The sequence below is a fragment of the Mandrillus leucophaeus genome, unplaced genomic scaffold (genome assembly GCF_000951045.1).
Source record: "Mandrillus leucophaeus isolate KB7577 unplaced genomic scaffold, Mleu.le_1.0 Scaffold1297, whole genome shotgun sequence".
NCBI lineage: Eukaryota > Metazoa > Chordata > Mammalia > Primates > Cercopithecidae > Mandrillus > Mandrillus leucophaeus.
In genome coordinates, this window is record NW_012101251.1 from 611,871 (window position 1) to 631,518 (window position 19,648).

General features: G+C 50.2%; 1 protein-coding gene across 2 annotated transcripts in view; it reads left to right on the plus strand.

Moving 5' to 3' along the window:
* The window catches only part of PHC2 (polyhomeotic homolog 2 (Drosophila)), a 111,559-nt gene that overhangs the window by 56,136 nt on the left and 35,775 nt on the right, over positions 1-19,648 (plus strand). For both annotated transcript variants that reach the window (XM_011972537.1, XM_011972536.1), the window contains exons 2-7: positions 3,767-3,994; positions 6,942-7,100; positions 8,230-8,307; positions 8,727-8,891; positions 10,689-10,775; positions 11,882-12,194. In XM_011972537.1, coding sequence (XP_011827927.1) covers positions 3,821-3,994; positions 6,942-7,100; positions 8,230-8,307; positions 8,727-8,891; positions 10,689-10,775; positions 11,882-12,194 — 976 coding nt within the window. In that variant the 5' untranslated portion in view covers positions 3,767-3,820. The remainder of the gene's footprint in view (positions 1-3,766; positions 3,995-6,941; positions 7,101-8,229; positions 8,308-8,726; positions 8,892-10,688; positions 10,776-11,881; positions 12,195-19,648) is intronic.

Below are 19,648 nucleotides of genomic sequence, written 5' to 3' on the forward strand. Positions count from 1 at the left end.
GGGTGGGAAGGCAAAGCCTAGAACTGGAGAGAGAAGAAAGGAATGGCATGCTTGCCCGCAGGAGGAGGAGACAGGCGACAAGAGTGTGAGAAGTGCACTGTGCCCATGTGCCCAGGTTGCTGCAGTAAGTCTCTCTCCCCTGCATGGGGAGCAGTGGCTGTCCTGGCCTGTACAGTTTTTCTGTAAAGGAATGCCATGCTCCCTCAAGAATTTTGTCTTATTTCTTAACAAGATTTGAGTGTACACTCTCCACAGTGTCTGCCCTAGCTGCTGCAAAAGGAAAAAAGAAACAGAAATTATAACCCTGAAACTGGGCAGTACTGGGGAGATAGCAACAGGATATTAATGATGACTTTGGCTCTTTGTGCTAATCATGCTCTCATTAATTTGAAAAATTATATTTTTCCCCTCTTAAATGGGTATACTCTACAAGCAGAGGACTGAATGTCTGTGATGGGATGACAAATAAATATTATTTTTTCCATTTAGGAAGGAATGGATAGAAGGAACAGACTCCACACAGCTTCTGTTCTAGCTCATGCTTTTGATAGCTGTGGCTGTCTTTCAAGCGCACTTTCTCGCTCTCTTGATTGCTCTCTCAATCACGTAAAGGATAGAGGAGGGAAGGTCAGAATATGACTAGATTTTAAGTGTGCAATTCAGTATGATTAACTACACTCACAGAAATAGAACTGAGACTTGATCATCCAGGATGTAGATTATTCTACCCTCTTAATTTGCTGTGGTTGCTGTCCTATTTTCCTATTTTATTTTTTATATTTATAAGTACTTCAGTTGAGATTTTCTAGTGTGGAATGAAAAGCAAGAAATGAAACCCAATTCTGGCCAACATTTGGGAAAAGGGAGGTGAGACTAAGAGAAGATGTTGGTATTCTATGGGGTAGTCTGTGTTTGAATGGAACTCTCATTTACTGATTTGTTGCTTGATGATCCTTATAATTTCAATTGCACCTCATCTTTACAATTAGTTTTTCAGTTTCTGTGAGATCAGGAATTATACCTTCTACCACTTTTTACACAGCCTAATTTTCCCTCCCTAGAACATAAGATAAAGTGGATTTTGACAGCGCCAAGGCATAGGAAGTACTTGTTGACTTTGCCGCTTCATTGATTCCTGCATCATCATCATTATCATAAGCATCCTTAGCAAGTCAGCAGCCATAATAAGGCCCAGCACTGAGTGCAGCTCAGGACAAAGGGAATTAATTCATGGGCAAGCACCTTGCCCTATGGCAGTAAAAGCAGACATATGAACATAAGGAAAAATCACTGCTTAAAGAGTAAGGTCAAGAGTGCAGCTTGCAGGCTGCTACACTGCCTTGGAAATCATAAGCAGCTTGCTGCCTGCCACCTGAGAGGGCCTGGGGTTTCCAGACTCCCAACATTCCTGTCTTTTAGCCTTTACCCACACTTTTTTCAGCCCACAGTGAAATTCTCCCAATCTGAAGAAGGCAGCCTGAGAAATGATAACCCTGAAACTGAGCAGTACTGGGGAGATAACAGCAGGATGGTAATGATTACTTTGGCTCTTTGCACTAGTCATGCTCTCATTAGTGTGAAAAATTATATTTTCTTCACCTATTAAATTGGTATACTTTACAAGCAGATGATTGAATGTCTGTGATGGGATGACAAACATATTATTTTTCCATGTAGGAAGGAATGGGTAGAAGGAATAGCCTCCACACAGAAATGAAGATGTTTAAGAAGAGCATGGAAAAAGAAAAAAGGAGGAACTTAAACTCAGATCTGGGTGTGCCTCTCCCACAACCCTTTCCTTCTTTCCCAACCCCTCTCCACTGCCAAGCACACAGCCTCAAGGGAAGGTGCAATTTCCAGTTCTGTATTCAGACCATAGGATGAGCCCTGAAGGAATTTCTGGCCCTCCTTACTGACTGGGATAGGAGGTTCCAGAAGGTTCTGCCAGTTCTGTCTCAGGAGAGGCCTGATCTGTTGGATCCGGGCAGTGTGAACCAGGCCACAAGAGCCAGTGCTTACAGAGCACGCAGGATATGCTTGGCATTCTGCTGAGCACCTTGCATCATCACTTTTCTTTATGTTCACCACAGCCCATATCCTATCACATCTAATTAAGAAACAGGTCAGACAGGTGTGACATGCCAGGATTTCCTAGCTAGAAAGTGGCAGAGCCAGGACAAAGCCAAGTCTTTCTGATTCCACAACCTGAGATTTTGACCAAATTGGTCAGTATGGTACCCTCCTGAGCATTAGGTCCAGCGGGCACTCAGTAAGTGCATACCTAATAAAGATGGAGACCTCAAACACACTTGAGCTCTTCTGGCTTTGCAAACTAAACTAAACAAACACCTCAGTTTATTCGACTGCCTTCTGATGTACCTCTTCCTCTTATTCTATTCTCTATAGATTTCTTTTCTTTTTTTTTTTTTTAGACGAAGTCTCACTCTGTCACCAGGCTGGAGTGCAGTGGTGTGATCTCGGCTCACTGCAACCTCCGCCTCCCAGGTTCAAGTGATTCTCCTACCTCAGTCTCCCAAGTAGCTGGAACTACAGGCACACACCACCACGCCCAACTAATTTTTGTATTTTTCGTAGAGATGGGGTTTCACCATGTTGGCCAGGATGGTCTCGATCTCTTGACCTCGTGATCCGCCCACCTTAACCTCCCAAAGTGCTGGGATTACAGGTGTGAGCCACCACACCCAGCCTTCTCTGTAGATTTTTAATCCTACTGCCTTCACTAGGTGGCTGTATAAATATGGACAAATAGTAAATTCTCCGATGTTCAGTGTCCCCACCCCAAAGATGAAAAGGCTGATAGGGTGAGAGGTGATCCCTGAGATCACCGCTAGGGTGAACGTTATAGGGAGTCTGTCTCCTAGTTTTGCCTCCTCTGGCAGAATGAACAGGTCACAGGCTTTAGAATCAGCCAGACCTGATTTCAAATGTCAGTCAGTGAACCAAGTCTGCCCTGTGTCCTTCTGAGGGCGCGTGTGTCTAAAGACCTCAGTTCCCAAGTGGCCGGGCACGGTGGCTCATGCCTATAATCCCGGCACTTTGGAAGGTCAAGGCAGGCAGATCACTTGAGATCAGGGGTTCAAGACCAGCCTGGCCAACATGGCGAAACCCTGTCTCTACTAAAAATACAAAAATTAGCTGGGCGTGGTGGCGGTTGCCTGTAATCCCAGCTACTCAGGAGGCTGAGGCACGAGAATCGCTTGAACCCAGGAGATGGAGATTGCCGTGAGCCAAGATCGCACCACTGCACTCCAGCCTTAGTAATAAAGTGAAACTCCAGTCTCAAAAAACAGAGACCTCAGTTCCCAAGTGGCCCCACCACAGACTGTTTGGAAAGCTGATGTATATACTGCATAGTCGTCACTTGGTATCCACAGAGGACTGGTTCCAGGAATCCCCTTGGATGCCAAAATTCATGGAAGCTCAAGTCCCTAATATAAAGTGGCATAATATTTGTATATAACTGACCCACATCCTCCTATATACTTTAAACCATCTCTAGATTACTTGTAATACCTCATACAATGTAAATGCTATGCAAATAGTTGTTACACTGTATTGGTTAGGGAATAATGACAAGAAAAAGTGTACATGTTCAGTACAGACACCGTGTTTCTTAAATATTTTTGATCGGTGGTTGGTTGAATCCATGGATGTGAAACCCACGGATACAAAAGGCCAACTGTGTGAGCATTCTCTATCTAGTAAGTGTCTGTCAAACCACTCACTTCTGCCTCTTCCCTCCTAGCATCTGCCTGCCCTTCTGCCCTCTGAGCGCCCTGACTGCGCCACACTGCAGGCCATGGAGAATGAGCTGCCAGCCCCTCATACATCTAGCAGTGCCTGTGCCACCAGCAGTACCAGCGGGGCCAGTAGCAGCAGTGGCTGCAACAACAGCAGCAGTGGTGGAAGTGGCCGCCCCACTGGGCCCCAGATTTCTGTGTACAGTGGTATTCCAGACCGGCAGACCGTGCAGGTAAGATTCTAATTGATCTGGGAATTATACTCCTTAATCATCTCCAGAGCTAGCAAGGAGGAGGTGTTGGCATGGTCTGGTGGGATAATCTAGATGTGGACTCTAGAACGGGCATATGGGAGTGAGTTTGTAGATATACATTTGTGTATTGTTACAGGGGGTGAAGGATGCAAAATGGCCCAACCAGGGAGTTTAGAGGACATGTGTGTGAAAGTGTAAAGGGCAGACAAGTAACAGTAACAAATAATACATGACCAAGAGCTGCTCAGCCGCAACCCAGACCCACTCTCTAAATGACCATTGTCTGGTGAAGAATAAATCTCATTTTTTCAAAGACCAAAAACCAAAAAGAACCCCCAAATAATCCTTTGTCATTGCAGCTTTTTACCTTCTCCCCTAAAGCAGCAGTTGGCAAATGTCATCCACGAGGCCTTCCAGGTGGCAGCTCACTGCTCCTAAATGCAGTCAGGGCCATGCACTACCATCTGCTATGTGCCTGACACGGTACTAAGCATTTTGCACAGTTATCCTTTTGGTTATTATTAGGCACAATTCTGTAGTTGAGAAAACTGGGGCTCAGAGAAGGTAACAACTTGTCCAAGGTCATTCAGGTAAAGACAAAAAAATTGAAGCTAACTCTCCCCAGACCTGTGTTCTTAATCACTACAATTTTTTTTTTTTTTTTGAGGTTCCCGGATAATACAGGCAGAAAAGAGAGACCACAGCTGGGAAGTGTTTACTCGCAGTGACTTTGCTATTACAGTTTGGGTATACTAGAAAAGTGACCTCATCCTGCTTTGAACTTAGGCCCAGATAAGGGAATAGGGGAGAACCCACAGCAGACAGTAAGAGGGCCTGAAAACCCGAGTTAAAGAAGACGCCATCAGATACCCTGGACTGTTCCCTCTCCCAGTTATTTCCACCTCGTGCTTAGTGAATCCGTGTTTCCTGCCCCTACCTTTGCCCCCAACCCTTGCCCCCAACCCCAGCGCCTGGCCCTGGCCCATCATGCATGAGGACCTTAGCTCTGATTTCTAGCCACGACATTCGGATATACCCACTCCTGCCATTCATCACAATTCTAGGCAAAAGGGGGTCTGGGGTTCTGCTCTGGCGAGTGGAATCACCCAAGGTTGCACGCAGAACCATTCTGGGCTCCTCCTGTCTCCCTTCGTTGACATCTTCTTATGAGGAAGGGTCACAGGATCTCAACTACGCGGGCTGGACTGCTGGGGAGGTCACTTTCAGGAGTCTAATAGAAAGGCCTAGGCAAAGGGAATACTGACAAATAATTCTGGGAGAGCAGGAGGGAAAAAGAATAGAGTTAAAATAAAACAGGATCTCGGAGAGGGGTGTTCACATCAGAGGAGTGGAATCTGGGGGCAGCATGTGGAAGAGTTGGGATGGGGATGTCTGGGGAGACGCCAGAGCCCACAGAGGATCTGCTATAATAACAGGCTGTTTTTACAGAACCCCAAATCTGAGCCAGAGGCTGTTTTGTCCTAGAGCTGTCAGCCCTAGAAGTCACACCAACCTGGGGAAAGCCTGACCTGACCCTGGGCCCCGTCCTGGCAAGGCTTGCTCGCCAAGATGGGGCCCACGGTCAGGAGCTACCTGTGGCCAGGGATTCAGCAGAGGTAAGGGTAGAAAATAGGGAGAAGCCTGGTCAAGGCCACTGCAAGGCATCAACTGGGAAGAGATGGCGGGAGGGTGGCCAGTGGTAGAAGGGAGGAGAAATGTCTCTAGGACTCACAGGAAGAAGACAGAGGATCTTAGGGCTAGGGAAAGGCACTCGCTGTTCTTTGTTTCTGGGGATGGGGAGGATCAAAGGGCAGCCTTTTATCCTTTCCAGGAGATTGGCCAATCGCATCAGGAAAGAAGGAATAAGCAGCAAGATCAGGGAATGGGAGACAGAAGCTAAAAAGAGGGAATGATGGAGAGAAAGAGAGAGGGAGGGAAAGAATAAAAGGGGGCCGGGCACAGTGGTTCATGCCTGTAATCCCAGCACTTTAGGAGGCTGAGACGGGCAGATCACCTGAGGTCAGGAGTTCAAGACCAGCCTGACCAACATGGTAAAACCCTGTCTCTACTAAAAATACAAAAAAGTTAGCCAGGCGTGGTGGCAGGCACCTGTAATTCCAGCTCCTTGGGAGGCTGAGGCAGGAGAATCACTTGAACCTGGGAGGTAGAGGTTGCAGTGAGCCAAGATTGCACCACTGCACTCCAGCCTGGGCAACAAGAGCAAAACTCCATCTCAAAAAATAAAAATAAAAAAAGAATAAAAGGGGAGTGTGCTGTCCCTGTAGCACTGGTCTGCTCTGCAAGACCCAGGCAACCTTCTTCTAAGGGATTGATGGGACTCTGAGAAGCTGTGGGCCTGGGGAGCAGCCCCAAGTCTGCCTTACAGCCCCAGCCTCAAGGAGAAGGCATTGCCTCCATCTAAGTTTTCCTGTGGCTGGCTGTTGCTGAAGCTGGAGTAGGCCCCCTGCTGACTTTGCTCTTCCCTCCACCCCCATTCTTTTCCCTGCCTTATTGAACTTCACCCTTATCTGAGGCTGCAGAGTGACAGAGGGAGAGGAGTGCCTGACAAGCCTGGTGGAGACCCTTCTATCTCCCTGAGCCTCCCTCACTGCCCAAGAGTTGATTAAAGCAATGGTGTGCAGCTCTGATTCTCCTCACCAAGGCGGATGATGCAGAAGCAGGCCGTGCTGGGGAGGAGCTGCAGAGACAGGCAAGATAGATCAGGTTAGACTTGATGAAGAAGCTCTGCGAACAGCTGTCCTCCCCCTGTTCTAGAGAGTGGCCACAATTGGCTATGGTGGTGGTCACAGATCTTGGTGTCTCCTGAGCAGTTACAGAGGCCTGGGGTAGGCAAGGCATTACTGCCAAAGGGGTATTCTGTGTGGCAGCTGCCAGCCTGGCTCTTCTCCCTCCTCCCTCTTCTCAGGTGATCCAGCAGGCCCTACACAGACAGCCCAGCACGGCTGCTCAGTACCTGCAGCAGATGTACGCCGCCCAGCAGCAGCACCTCATGCTGCAGACTGCAGCGCTCCAGCAGCAGCACCTCAGCAGCGCCCAGCTCCAGAGCCTGGCAGCCGTGCAGCAGGTGAGATTTGGGAAGGACCTCAAGGCTGGTGCCAGGTGTCCTGGTTGTGGAAGCGAAAGGGAGAGGAAGCAGGCACCGCACCCATGCTTCACATCCTTCTCTTACTACAACCTAAAGAAGTCCTTGTGATGCGGGTACTACTGTCATTATCTCCTTTTAGCAGGTGAAGGACAGGGCCCTGGGTCATGCAGCTAGTGAGTGGAGTGGCGGAATGCTAGCCCAGGGAAGAAGTGCGGGGATCCCCTCTCCTAACCACCTTACTGCGGGTCTAGGGAAAGGACTGTGGGTTCCAGGGAAGCATTCATGACCGAAGGGCACTGCCTATTTATCTTGTCTGCCCGTTGTTGCTGTCTCTCCTCCTTAGCTGAGAACACATTTATTTATCCATTTAGAAAAACATTTTATGTACCTTCTGCATGCAAAGTTTATATCAGGCACTGGGTATACTGAGCACCCTGTCTTCTTGGCACTTCTAATGGGAGACAGCAAGTAAACAGGAACCAAAATAGCCAAGGAAACAAAATATTTAAATCTCTAAGTTATAATAAGCACCATGAAAGAGAAGAACAGATTGCTCTGACCGAAGGGCAAAGTGGACGGCCTTGCATTGCATGGTCAGGAAAGGCCTGTCTGCTGGAGTAACACTGGAGCTGACACTTGAAGGATGAGAAGCTGGCCACAGGGAGAAGGGCAGCTTGGACACTATTGCTCATGTCTGCAAATTCTCTGTGTGGGGGTGGTGGCTGGGTGTGATGACGGTGGCCGGGTGTGTGGCGGTGGCCGGGCGTGATGGCAGTGGCCGGGTGTGATGGCGATGGCCAGGCGTGATGGTGGTGGAGCGGAGGGCTCCACACACCGAAGGCCATGGCCTAACAGTTGGAGTGCTCAGTGGCAGTGCCTTGCCTTATTCAGTCCTCTCAGCAATCCTATCAGGCAGGTACTGTTACCATCCTCACCTATTCACAGAGGAGGCAGGATGCTTGCTGTGGGCCACACAGAGGCAGGTTGGGGGCTGACCTCCAGAGGCTGTTCTCCTTAACACCATCTTGCAGCACCTCCTGTGGATGATGAGAGCCCAGGAGTGACTGGGGGAAGTCTAGGACTCTAAGAGGAGTTTGTTCTTTCCTAGGCAAGCCTGGTAGCCAACAGACAAGGAAGCACTTCAGGCAGCAATGTGTCTGCACAGGCCCCGGCCCAGTCATCTTCGGTGAGTAGAATGGGAGAGCAGCAGCAGAGTCCACAGCCCCAGGACCAAAATGCCCAAGTTCCCAGACCCAATTATGGTGAATCTGTAGCCATGTAACATCACGGCTGGAATCCATTGCTCCTGCCGGGAAGAAAAAGAAAAGGACATGTCTCTTACTGACCTTTAGGTTAGTAACTTCCTGTCATCCTCCCAATGTCAGGGCTCTCTGTGGATAGCTCAGTTCTCCCAACATCGGATCCCCCTGCAACTCTGCACCAAGGTCAGAGATGGGGCAGGGCTGGGGGATGCTCCAAGGCCAAGGACCACAGATGGTCCTGAAGGAGGCTGAGTAAACCAAGGAGCAGAAGAGGAGGGAGAAAGAAATGGATGAGGGGGACACAGTTCACCAACAGAACCTCCTGTCTCCTACCGCACATCAGATCAACCTGGCAGCCTCCCCAGCAGCAGCCCAGCTCCTCAACAGGGCCCAGAGCGTGAACTCTGCAGCAGCCTCAGGCATCGCTCAGCAGGCTGTGCTCTTGGGCAACACGTCTTCCCCAGCCCTGACTGCGAGCCAAGCACAGATGTACCTGAGGGCACAGATGGTGAGTACCCATGGTTAGGGCCATGGCTCAGGGGCACCAGGACAGAGGCAGAGAAGCTGGGAGCTAGAGAAGGGTGGGGAGGAAGCACTAGGGGCAGGGGAAGGAGATGAGGGGTAGGATAAAGAAGGGGGCCTGGAAGGCTGAGTGGAAGCTTTGGTACAGCCTCGAGGAGTCACGAAGGGTGGGGCTCCAGGCTGAAACAGAGAAAGTTACCTGCGATGCCACCTTTCCTTCGCCTCCTAGAGTGAAACAGAAGTGTCCCCTTATCAGAAACTCCTCAAAATTAATCAGGATGGGCAGAGTGGTTCATGCCCAGGTGGTCCTGGACACCCAGACATCCATGTGCTTGACAGAAATGGGGTCTTCCCCTTCCCACCATCCTTACAAGGACTGGCCACCTCTAGGTCAAGGGCCAAAGATGCGTTCCAGCTTCAGCATGCCTCCATTGCCCTCCCAGCTGGGCCCCCATTCTAATCAGAGGTCAGGTGAGCTTGTTTGGGCAGGATGTACTCAGGATAGCACCAGTTCTTTCCTTTGTACCTGTCCCTGAGGGGTGCAAAAGTCCTTAAGAGCCTACCAAGTCCCTAAGATTTAGGAGAATGCCCTGGGAAAATGGCAGCATACTCCCTGGGTGGCAATAGCATGCAGCCTCAGCTAGGGCTCAGTCGCCGTGGGTCGTGTCTCATACCTCCCATTCTAAAGTCTGCTCCTGCGGGCCCTTGACACACTATCCCAAAAGTAACACAGTCCCACCCCTCTCTTTGCTCTTATGGCCAGGATGTAACCTTCAGAGCTTGTCTGGTCTTGGTCCCACACATTTGCTCTTGGCTCCGAGTTCATCATTTGAAGCCCATCTCCATCCCCAGGGAACAGCCTCTTAGGCACAAGGCATGAAACAGACTTCCATCTCCTAGGGAACTGGACAGACACACTGTGATGCTGCTGCCCAAAGCTGAGTGTGTCTGCAGGTTTCTTGTCCCTGTGTTCTACTCCACTGGGGTCGTGACGCCTGCCTGTCTGCCTCCCTCCCCAGAGCAGGGCATACACCCACAGAGGAACAAGCACAGCTGCGCTATTGCAGAGTTCTAGGGAAATCACCCTGTCAAGGCACCAGCACATCCACACTGACGCAGAGCTAGACTCCCACGGAGGTTGGGGTGTCATGCAGAGAACACCATGGATCCTGCACCCCACAGGATGGGATTCAGACACGAGGACGGCTCCAGGCAGTCCGCTTCCTCTGCCGTTGTTGTCTCCAGGCCCCTCTGAACCTAACTTTGACTAGAAAATGACCAAAAGGATACATCGAACTTGATCCCCTGGAGGGCAGTCTCGTCCTGGCTCAGGCCTGGGTTCAGCAGGGGGTTAGACCTGCAAAGTGGTCCTAGGGCATCCGTCTCGCTTCCCAGGATGCTGAGGAGGCAGTGGCTTCAGTGTATCCTGGGGATATCGGTCTCCCCTAGGATGAGCCCCTCACAGAGGGTTCTGAAGGGAACTCAGCTTTGGTGTAGCCCCAGAGCGGCTCTCCCCACCCACCCCTGCACCAAGCCTGGATCAGGATGCAACGAGCCTCTGGAGAAAGGCAGGCGCTCCCCCTGGACTCCCCCTTCCTTGTCTTTCTGCTTCTACCATCCTGCCCTTCCTCATAGCCGGTCCTGGGCTAAACAGTTGTGTCCTGTGGCTGAGTCCACATTGGGCAGGTAAAAGGCGCCTCGTTTCCTGTGATTCCAGGCCCAGCCAGGTAACCTGGTGCAGGTAGCTAGGAGCCTAGGCGGCACTGTTCCTTTGTCCCCTCAGCTCATCTTCACGCCCACGGCCACCGTCGCTACTGTGCAGCCTGAGCTCGGCACTGGCTCCCCCGCCCGGCCCCCCACCCCCGCCCAGGTGAGGACTCCATGCTTGTGGGAGGGCAGGGGGGTGGGCACCCCCGTAGAGGGGCACTGATACTGGGGAGGGGCACAAGGAGAGGCTGGGATCAGCTAGGAAAGCAGGCGGGAGACAGGACACCCCAGTGCCCCCAGGCCTGTGCGTCTACCCTCCTCCAGAAGGCCTCGGCCCCTCCTGGCTCTGTTTTGTTCCCTCAAACACAGGTCAGGAGCCAGAGGGCAGCCTGCTGAGGCCAGCATGATTGCCAGGGAGGGCTGGGCTGTGCTACCCTCCATGCTTTACACCTGCCCCAGGATTGCTGGTCTGGCTGCTGCTGCTCCATAAGTGGAAAGTCCCACTCTGGTTACACATGGTACCGCTGCCAGGACTCGAGAAAAATGGCATGGAAGAGGGAGCAGAGACATGTCCTGCTCTGCTAGGAGTGCACAGATACTACTGTGGCTGGGAAGATTCTGTGGGCAGCGGCGGAAGGAACCCCTACCACTCGCCTCTCCCCATCCTCATCTACAGAATGGGGAGGGCGATGGGAGAGGGCTGTTAGCAGGATTTTCAGTCTGGCACAGCCTCCATGTGTCCAGCAGAGGGCGCCAGGGACCAGGCTGAGTCAGCATGCCGGCAGTCTTGGAAGGGCCGGTGGCAACCTTATTCTGAGACAAGATATTTGCCTGGTGACCTTGCTGGTCAGTTAACTTCCACTTTTGCCCTGGCCTTTTCCAGTGCGGGAAGCCCCATGCTCCCCGACGCTGGGAATTATTTCTGGGTGGTGTGCATCCAGTCCTGAAAGTGTAGGGGAGGAGGGAGGTCAACAGAAGGGACAGAGCCCTGCCTCCCCACCCCTGCCCGCCCAGCTGGGCAGCAGGCCTTTCTCAGAACTCAGCCTCTTCTGCTGCTGGATGCAGTCACAGTGAACTCTCTGGCCCTCTTTAGCAACTCCACGTGCTTCTGGTTCCTCTTCCAGCCCCTAACGCATTCTCTCTCTCTCTGATTTGACAACCTCCTGTTCTATTCAGCCATTCCTGGATCCATCCCTCTCTCCCTCTTAGTTGTGTACTGGCATTGCTCCTACCACATTCTCTGGACTCCCACAGACCCCTCTTTTCCAGGTACAGAACTTGACCCTCCGAACACAGCAGACGCCAGCAGCAGCAGCCTCGGGCCCCACCCCCACTCAGCCTGTCCTGCCCAGCTTGGCCCTGAAACCCACGCCAGGCAGTAGCCAACCTCTGCCTACCCCAGCACAGAGCAGAAATACTGCTCAGGCTTCCCCCGCAGGTGCCAAGCCTGGCATAGCTGACAGTGTGATGGAGCCACTCAAGAAAGGAGATGGCAACAGCAGTGTGCCAGGGAGCATGGAGGGCCGGGCTGGGCTCAGTCGGACGGTTCCTGCTGTGGCTGCCCACCCCCTCATTGCACCAGGTAAGGTCTTCAGGAAGCAGGAATCCTTTCCCAGAAAACCCAGGGCCATGAGTCAGAAGGAGACTTTCAGACTTTCCTTTTTCCCATGGATTTGCAAAGATACCAGCCATGGGTCTTTCTCTTCTCCCTCCCTGTCTGGAAGAGTCCATCAGCTCCTGGCTCTGTGCCATGCTTCTGGTCTAACTTTACGCAGGGCAGCCATGTCAGTTGGAATAAAGGAGTCCTTCTGCACAGTGGGCACAGCGATGAATCAGGGTACACAGCCATAGCTTTGGAGCTGTGGGCACAACCTGGAGTGGCTGGAGGCGGGCAGTTGAACTATTTTGAAATTCTCCAAGATTCAGCAAAAAGGCCAGGGGCTAGCCAGAAGCATGTGAGAACCAGACAGGGAGATGGGAATGTAGGAAGTTTATTTTTTCTCATCATTCAGCAAGCATTTGTTGATTAGTATTTGCCAGTCATGTTGCCAATTCTAGGTGTGCAGAGATAAATGAGACTCAGGTCCTGCCCTCCACAGTCTAGCTGGGGAGACAGATATAAGTGCAGTGCATATGCCATAATAGATCTAAGCTCTGAGCGCTGTCAGGACAGAGGAGCTATCTGGCCTTGAGGAGAGGAGCTAGGAAAGGCTTGCCAGTGAGGGTGACACTTGAGAATAAATCTAGGAGCTTGCTTGTGAGGCAGGTCCAGTGAATCCACATGCCCTGCTAGACCCCTTTCCCTGCCTACTAAAACTATGCGCATGCTGCCCATTGTAGGCAATCTTTCATGGGAACATCTGCCAAGAGCCCAAGAAGCCAGGCCTATCGGTCTAGGCAACAAGACCACGCTATTTTACCATAGAAATAAATAGAGTGGCAGAGCACACGGCTTTGCATTAAAGAGAGAGTCACGCTGATCGCATCCCTGAGACAACCACTAACCGCAGTCCTCTCTCAAACCATTTTACCATCCAATCTAACCTGCGGGTCTTTTTCTTGAGAAAATACATTAAGAATATATCTCAATACATCTTTGGCAAAATAGGATAGGATTTTTTTTTCCCTAAAGGAGTGTGCAGTCCAAAGAAGGGAGCCAGATATAGAAGCAAATCCATTCCACTTCATAAATTCTATTTTAGGACTAAGTACCAGGCACAGTGTGGGCACAGATGGTCAGCTGCCTGCCAGGCAGAATGGGTCAGAGACGCCGTCCCTCAGAGGACACTGCACATGAGCCTTGCGGCATGAGCACGTGACCCGACAGAGTGGGGAAGGTTCCCAGGCAGAGAAAAGCAAAGCAGTGCACATGGCACTGAGTTAGGAGGAAACGGGGTCAAAATCCCTCATTCACCTTCTCGAGGCTTCAGAAATCACCCAGGGGCAAAGGGTCAGTCGCTGCATTCCAGCAGTCACCGCTGAGCCAAGAAAGGCGCCTCCCCACGGAGGCCTCACGGCCCTGTGGCTTCAGATGTTTCTCACTGTCTGGCATGGCTTTCTCCAGAAAGTGGCCCAGCCTCTTCCTTTTATGGAAAAAGAAAGTCAGGCTCAGAAGGGTAGACTGGGGGCTCTTTCAATGCGTTGAAAGCAGCTTGGACTAGAGCTGAGACCCCAAATGGGCACTTCTAGTTTCTCGTTCAATCTGCATATGCCCTGGAGGACTATCTGCATCTCAAGCCTTCCTGAGAACCCCCTTCCGGCCCAGGCCGAAATGTAACCTCTTTCTAAATCTAAGCCAGCACCCCAAGTTCTAACACTGTTGAAAAGAAAGACTAGTTCTTGGGTTCCTCCTAAGGCTGCTAGGCAACTCAGTTCTCAAGAAAACTGGACAGAAATGGGACCAGCATTCACAGGACGTCCACCATGTGCTAGATAACGTGCCCTGAGTTGTACGCATCACGCTTCTTTAAACCCTGTAAAGATCCCTGTCCAGTAGGTGTCCTTATCCATTTTACAGATGAGCAAACTGAAGCTCAGAGAGGTTCTCCAGGAGCTTACTACAGCTGTCACGCACTCAAAGTCACCTAAGTAGTAAGTGGCAGGACTGGGGGCCGAGTCAAACACTATTCTTCATCTCAAGCCAGATTGTCCCTCTCAGTTCTTACAGTAATCTGGGGCCTCCTCAGCCTTTCCTGTTTCTGACCCAAAGCTGAAAGAGTCTGGGGAGGTCTAAGCCTATTCAGGGTTTGCAGAGTCTGGTGGAGACCCCATGTAAAGGTAAACACCAACAGGTGACAGGCTTGAGGCCCAAGGGCCTAAGCCTAACAGTGCCTGGCTAGAATGCAGTGCAGAGACCAGTGGCTTCACAGAACTTTCTCTGGAGCAGCTGTGAGCTGCAGTCCCACAAAGAACCTCTTCCCAGAGACACAAAGCAGTGGGCCTGCATTGTTCTGCCTCCCACTATCCCGTTCATTCTCCCTCTCTCCCACCCCTTCCTCTCTGTAAGCCTGGAGATTGCGCTCCCCGACTCCCACCTCCCAGATGGAAGGCAGCTGGGGAGGTTTAGTAGGGGAAGATCCTCTCAGGGCTCCTGGACAAAAAGGACTGAAATCATTCTTAGGACTTAGTGCAGGGCAGCCAGGAGCAGCACCTGTCTTGGGCTACACAGTTCCCTGGGCAGAGGTGACTTCTGGCCTCCTGCCCAGCCAACCCACTGTCAATGAACCAAGGGATCTGAGAGCAGGAGAGAAGAGCGTGCTTGAGCATGCGTGTGTGTGTGTGTGTGTGTGTGTGTGTGTGTGTCTGGGAGAGAGAAAGCAAGCAAGCGTGCAAGCATTTTTTGTTTGTTATTGGAGCATTTTTTGAGCTGGCTGGCTGGCTGCCCCCAGGGAAAGTAACCAGTGGAGACTTGCAGTGGGGTAGTCGGGGGGTATGGCAGAGAGGAATGTGTTCTCCTGGGGGCTGCTTCCTCCCAGAGCAGGCAGACCCTCCAGTCCCAGCTGGGACTGCTCCCACTGACAGCTGTTTGGGGGCAAAGCCCCTCCCCCATGGCAAGCTCCCTGCTGTTCCTGCTCCTGTCACCTTGGCAACCAGCTTCTTTAGGCTCTGCAAATAGAAAAGGTCCCTTATGCTGAGAAAAGGGGTGGGGGAGTAGGTGGGGGAGGGGAGTAAGGGGCGGAGAACAGAGCCTAAGAGGCTGGGCTTTGGAGGGGAAGGAGAAGGGCCTGGCTTGCCCTTCTCACTGACATGAGGACTGAGCAACGGAGGGCAGAAGAGGGGCAGGCAGCAGGGGTCCCTTGGGCCTGGCCTCCAGGGAAGCCGAGTCCTAAGGAAGTGGGCCACAGCCCCAGATAGGAGACTTGGTTTTTGGAGTTCTCATTCTAGTGGATAAACTCCTGGCTTTGGGTGCACACTCAGGCCCAAAGGTGAGGAGAAAGTTGCTGACCGGGAGGGATACGCTGTGATAAAAGGGAACTGTCGGGTTGTTGAAAAGCTGGGGCCCTTTCACCCAGCTGGGCCTCCAGATGCCAGGTCTTTGTTCTGCATCCTCAGCCCGCCTCAGGTCTCAGCTGAGGAGCGAGAACTCTGCTGGAAGGCCACACAGCTGCTTTGTTTGAACACAGAGAGCGTTTTGTGCAGGGGCAGTGATTTCTGTCTGCGATAGGCTGGACAACGCGATGTTGCTGATTCTAGGATTCTTGGGCACCCGGTTTCCCTCCCAAAGCAGCCTCCAAACTGCAAGCACACTTTTACCTAAGGAATCCAATAAAAACCAAAGCATACAGGTGGGACTGTCATCCGCTAGAAATCCCCAGCGATTTTGATGTTAAAATCATGAAACCAGCCATGGAGGTCATTTCAACTATCCATGGTAGCACCAAATTTAGATGACTAAGAATCTCTTTTTATGTTGGGAGAAAAATCCAGATGATATAGGCTATCAGTGGAGGAGCTTTATGTTTTGCTTAACATCTTTCCCTGTGCATACGAGCCTGTGTGCGTGTATGTGTGAGAGAGAAAGCCGACTGACACACAAAGGGACTTGGCCTTGGTGGATGTTTCTTCTTTCCCAAAATTCTTCATGCTAGGCTTCTATTAGACTATTTCCCCGGTTGCTGTGGACTAATAATAATACTTACCAGTTAAAGAACAGCCATGTTCCACGTACCGTACTAAATGCTTTACCTACATATCTCACTTAATCTTAACGGTGATTATTCCATTTCACAAATGAAAGAGGTATGGCTCAGAGTCACTGTCATCCCCAAACCATTTGTCCCTTTAATTATGTGGTTCAACAGATACTCATTTAGCACCTATTATGTGCCAAACATTACGCTGAACACTATGGGTATTAAAGAGATGAACAAGAGTTTAAATTCTAATGGGGGCTGCAGAAATTTGAGTTGTGCTTTGAAAAATGAGTACGTTTCAAGAATGGAACAGGAGGAAGAGGATCTCAGCTGGCACTGGGAAGCACCTAAGCCCAGAGTGGCTGTGTGCGCGTGTGACCATCTGTGTGTGTAAGTGGGACCCTCCTTCCTTTTCCCTTGCCCTCTGCCATTAGCTGTGGGTCTCCTAAAACTCAGTCCTGTGGCCTGTGTTTCACTCACAGAGGAGTTTGTTGGTTCATACCTTTCAGACATCCACCACCTGTCTGCCAGTGACTTCCTAATACACATCCATCCCTGTCCTCCTCCCTTCTCCCCATACATTTCAGCTATCTATAGGATAGACATCACCCCACCTGCATACAAGTTTGTTTTTTTTTTTTAATTTGGAGAATTTGTAAAACAAAAACCCTGCATCTTCCTCTCTGGAAAGGGCCCCTCTACCATATCCTGAGCACTGTCCACAATTGCAAGGTCCTCCTGCACCCCAGACTCACAGAGTTATTTTGACTTCACATTCAGATAACTGGTAGTATTTTTAAATACTACTGAGCATTTACTGAGCATCTACTAGGCATTGAGCAAAGGCAGTGAACCTCTTTGTGGTTTAAACAAAATATTCCGTTTGATACTAACAACTATGTGGTATGTATCACCGTTTACAGAACAGCACGTCTAGATCCGGAGAGGTTAAGCAATTTATCTAAGATTGCACAGCCTGTTGGTGTCAGAGCCACCAGGGAGGCAGAGCGTTACAGTGGGAAAAGCAGTGGGCTTCGGAGTTAACCTGGTTTCAGACCCCTTTCATCACCTATTAGTTTAATGACTATGATCAAGTTACTTCAGCTCTGTAAACCTCCATTTCCTCATCTGTAAAACAGAGGTGATTATATTTCCCACAGGCTGTAAATGACTGAGATAGCCTGCACAAGTGACTGGCACAGAGAAAACCCTCCCTCATTCCCACGCTCCATCACCACCCAGCTTGTCACCAGTTTGTCACCAGGTTCTGATGACATTTCCTCTTGTTTTGGCTTCCTGCTTTACTTAAGGCCTGCTGACGGGATGAGGCTTAACTGATCGCCAGGACATCCTACTCACAACTGCTAGAATTATCTCCCTCAGAGACTGTTATTTCCTTCTTGTTTAAAAACCTTCTCTGTAGCCCGGCACAGTGGCTCATGCCTGTAATCCCAGCCCTTTGGGAGGCCGAGGCAGGTGGATCGCTTGAGGTCAGGAGTTTGAGACCAGCCTGGCCAACATGGTGAAACCCCGTTTCTACTAAAAATACAAAAATTAGCCGGGTGTGGTGGCTCATGCCTGTAATCCCAGCTACTTGGGAGGCTGAGGCAGGAGAATTGCTTGAACCTGGGAGGCGGAGGTTGCAGTGAGCCGAGATCGTGCCATTGCACTACAGCCTGGACATCAAGAGCGAAACTCCATCTCAAAAAAAAAAAAAAGAAAAAAAACGTTCACTGTGTCTTTACGTCCTCCTTGATCAGCTGGAATGCCTAGTCTATAGTAAGGGCTCACTAAATATCATGTTAATGACTTCTGACTGACTATCTGACTCCGTGGGGGACCTTCAAGACCCTCCCCCCACTGCCCACTGCACCTCTCTGACTGCTCCTGGTGTCCTCATGCAGACCCTCTGTTATGGCCAAGCAAATATGCTGTTGTCTCTCTCTCCGACTCCTACCCCTTTGTGACTTTCTTGGCCCTTTCCCTCCCTGCCTCCTGGCATAACAATCCCCTTTTGTTGTCCATGTCTCCAAGATTGCCTCCAGAATTCCCAACTGCCTGCAACTAATACTCCTAGGCTTGCTGTACTTGCTCGTCCTTACTGACTTTTGTTATTCACTTGGCCATCAGCATCTTGTAATATGCAAGGCACCATGCCTCACCTGTCAAATGAAGTCAAGTTTCCCTTTACTTACTGCATTGTACAAGTCACTTGGAAACTACTCTCAGTTCTTGCTTGTAAAATAAAAACACTTCTCAATTGCTTCATGGGCTTCTTGTTAGAAATAAATGAGATTTAAATGATAAAAATTCTTTGAGAAGTTCAAAGCAACACACAGTAACAGATGGTATTTTAAGAATAGCTACCATTTACTGAGCATCTACTAGGTACCAAGTGTTGAGCAAAGGCAGTGAATCTCTGTGGTTTAAACAAAATATTCCATTTTATACTAACAACTATGTGGTATGTATCACCGTTTACAGAACAGCAAGTCAAGATACAGAGAGGTTGAGCAATTTATCTAAGATTGCACAGCCTATCAGTGTCAGAGCCAAGATTTAAACCCAGATCTGACTGACTCTAAAACCCAGGCCTTTATCCATTTATGCTATACTGCCATCCTCTGCCAAGGGCAGGCTAGGGACAGAGATGCAGATAACAGTTTCTTTTATAATGCTCCAAGCTGCTTAGCAAAGAATCCTGTACACAGCCAGTATTTGGTAGTTTTTCCAGAGGACTGCAGAAGAGGCCTGAAAACGTTCAAGCATAATCAGACTATCACAGAGTGCCCCTGCAGCTGGCAACCCAACACCGTTTTATAAGTTTCTTACAGGGAAACTTCCCTTAGCTCTACTTCCCCTATCAAACTCCTCCTGACCCCAAGCCAAGGGAATGCATCACGGAAAATTTGTGTGGCTATTGCTTTAGAGTTTTCCAAAAGGAGCTTCCTTGTCTATTCTTGTGTATGCGGAGCACTGACCTCTAGAGCCAACCCCAACCTTAGTTCCCTCCTGAAGCCTAATCACATGAAACATCTTTCGGGATGAGCAGCCCCTAGAAGGTGCTAGCATAACTTAGACCCAGCCAAAAACTGCCTCCTCTTCTGACTCCTCTCTGTTAGACACCTTGGGGTTCAACTATACATGATGACCTGGAGATCCCTGAATTCCCCACAGTATTTTATGCCTCTGAGTCTTCCCGAATGCTGTTCCTTTTTTCATCTTCCTAACTCTGAATCATGTTAAACACTTGCTCTGGGAAACCTTCTCTGCTCTCCTTCCAAAGCTGAATCCCCTTTTGCGTGTTCTCAATATTCTGTGCTTATCACCTATCATAATATTTACCAAATTATGCTGAGAGTATCTGTCTACCATCTGTCTCTTTTACTAAACTGTAATCTCT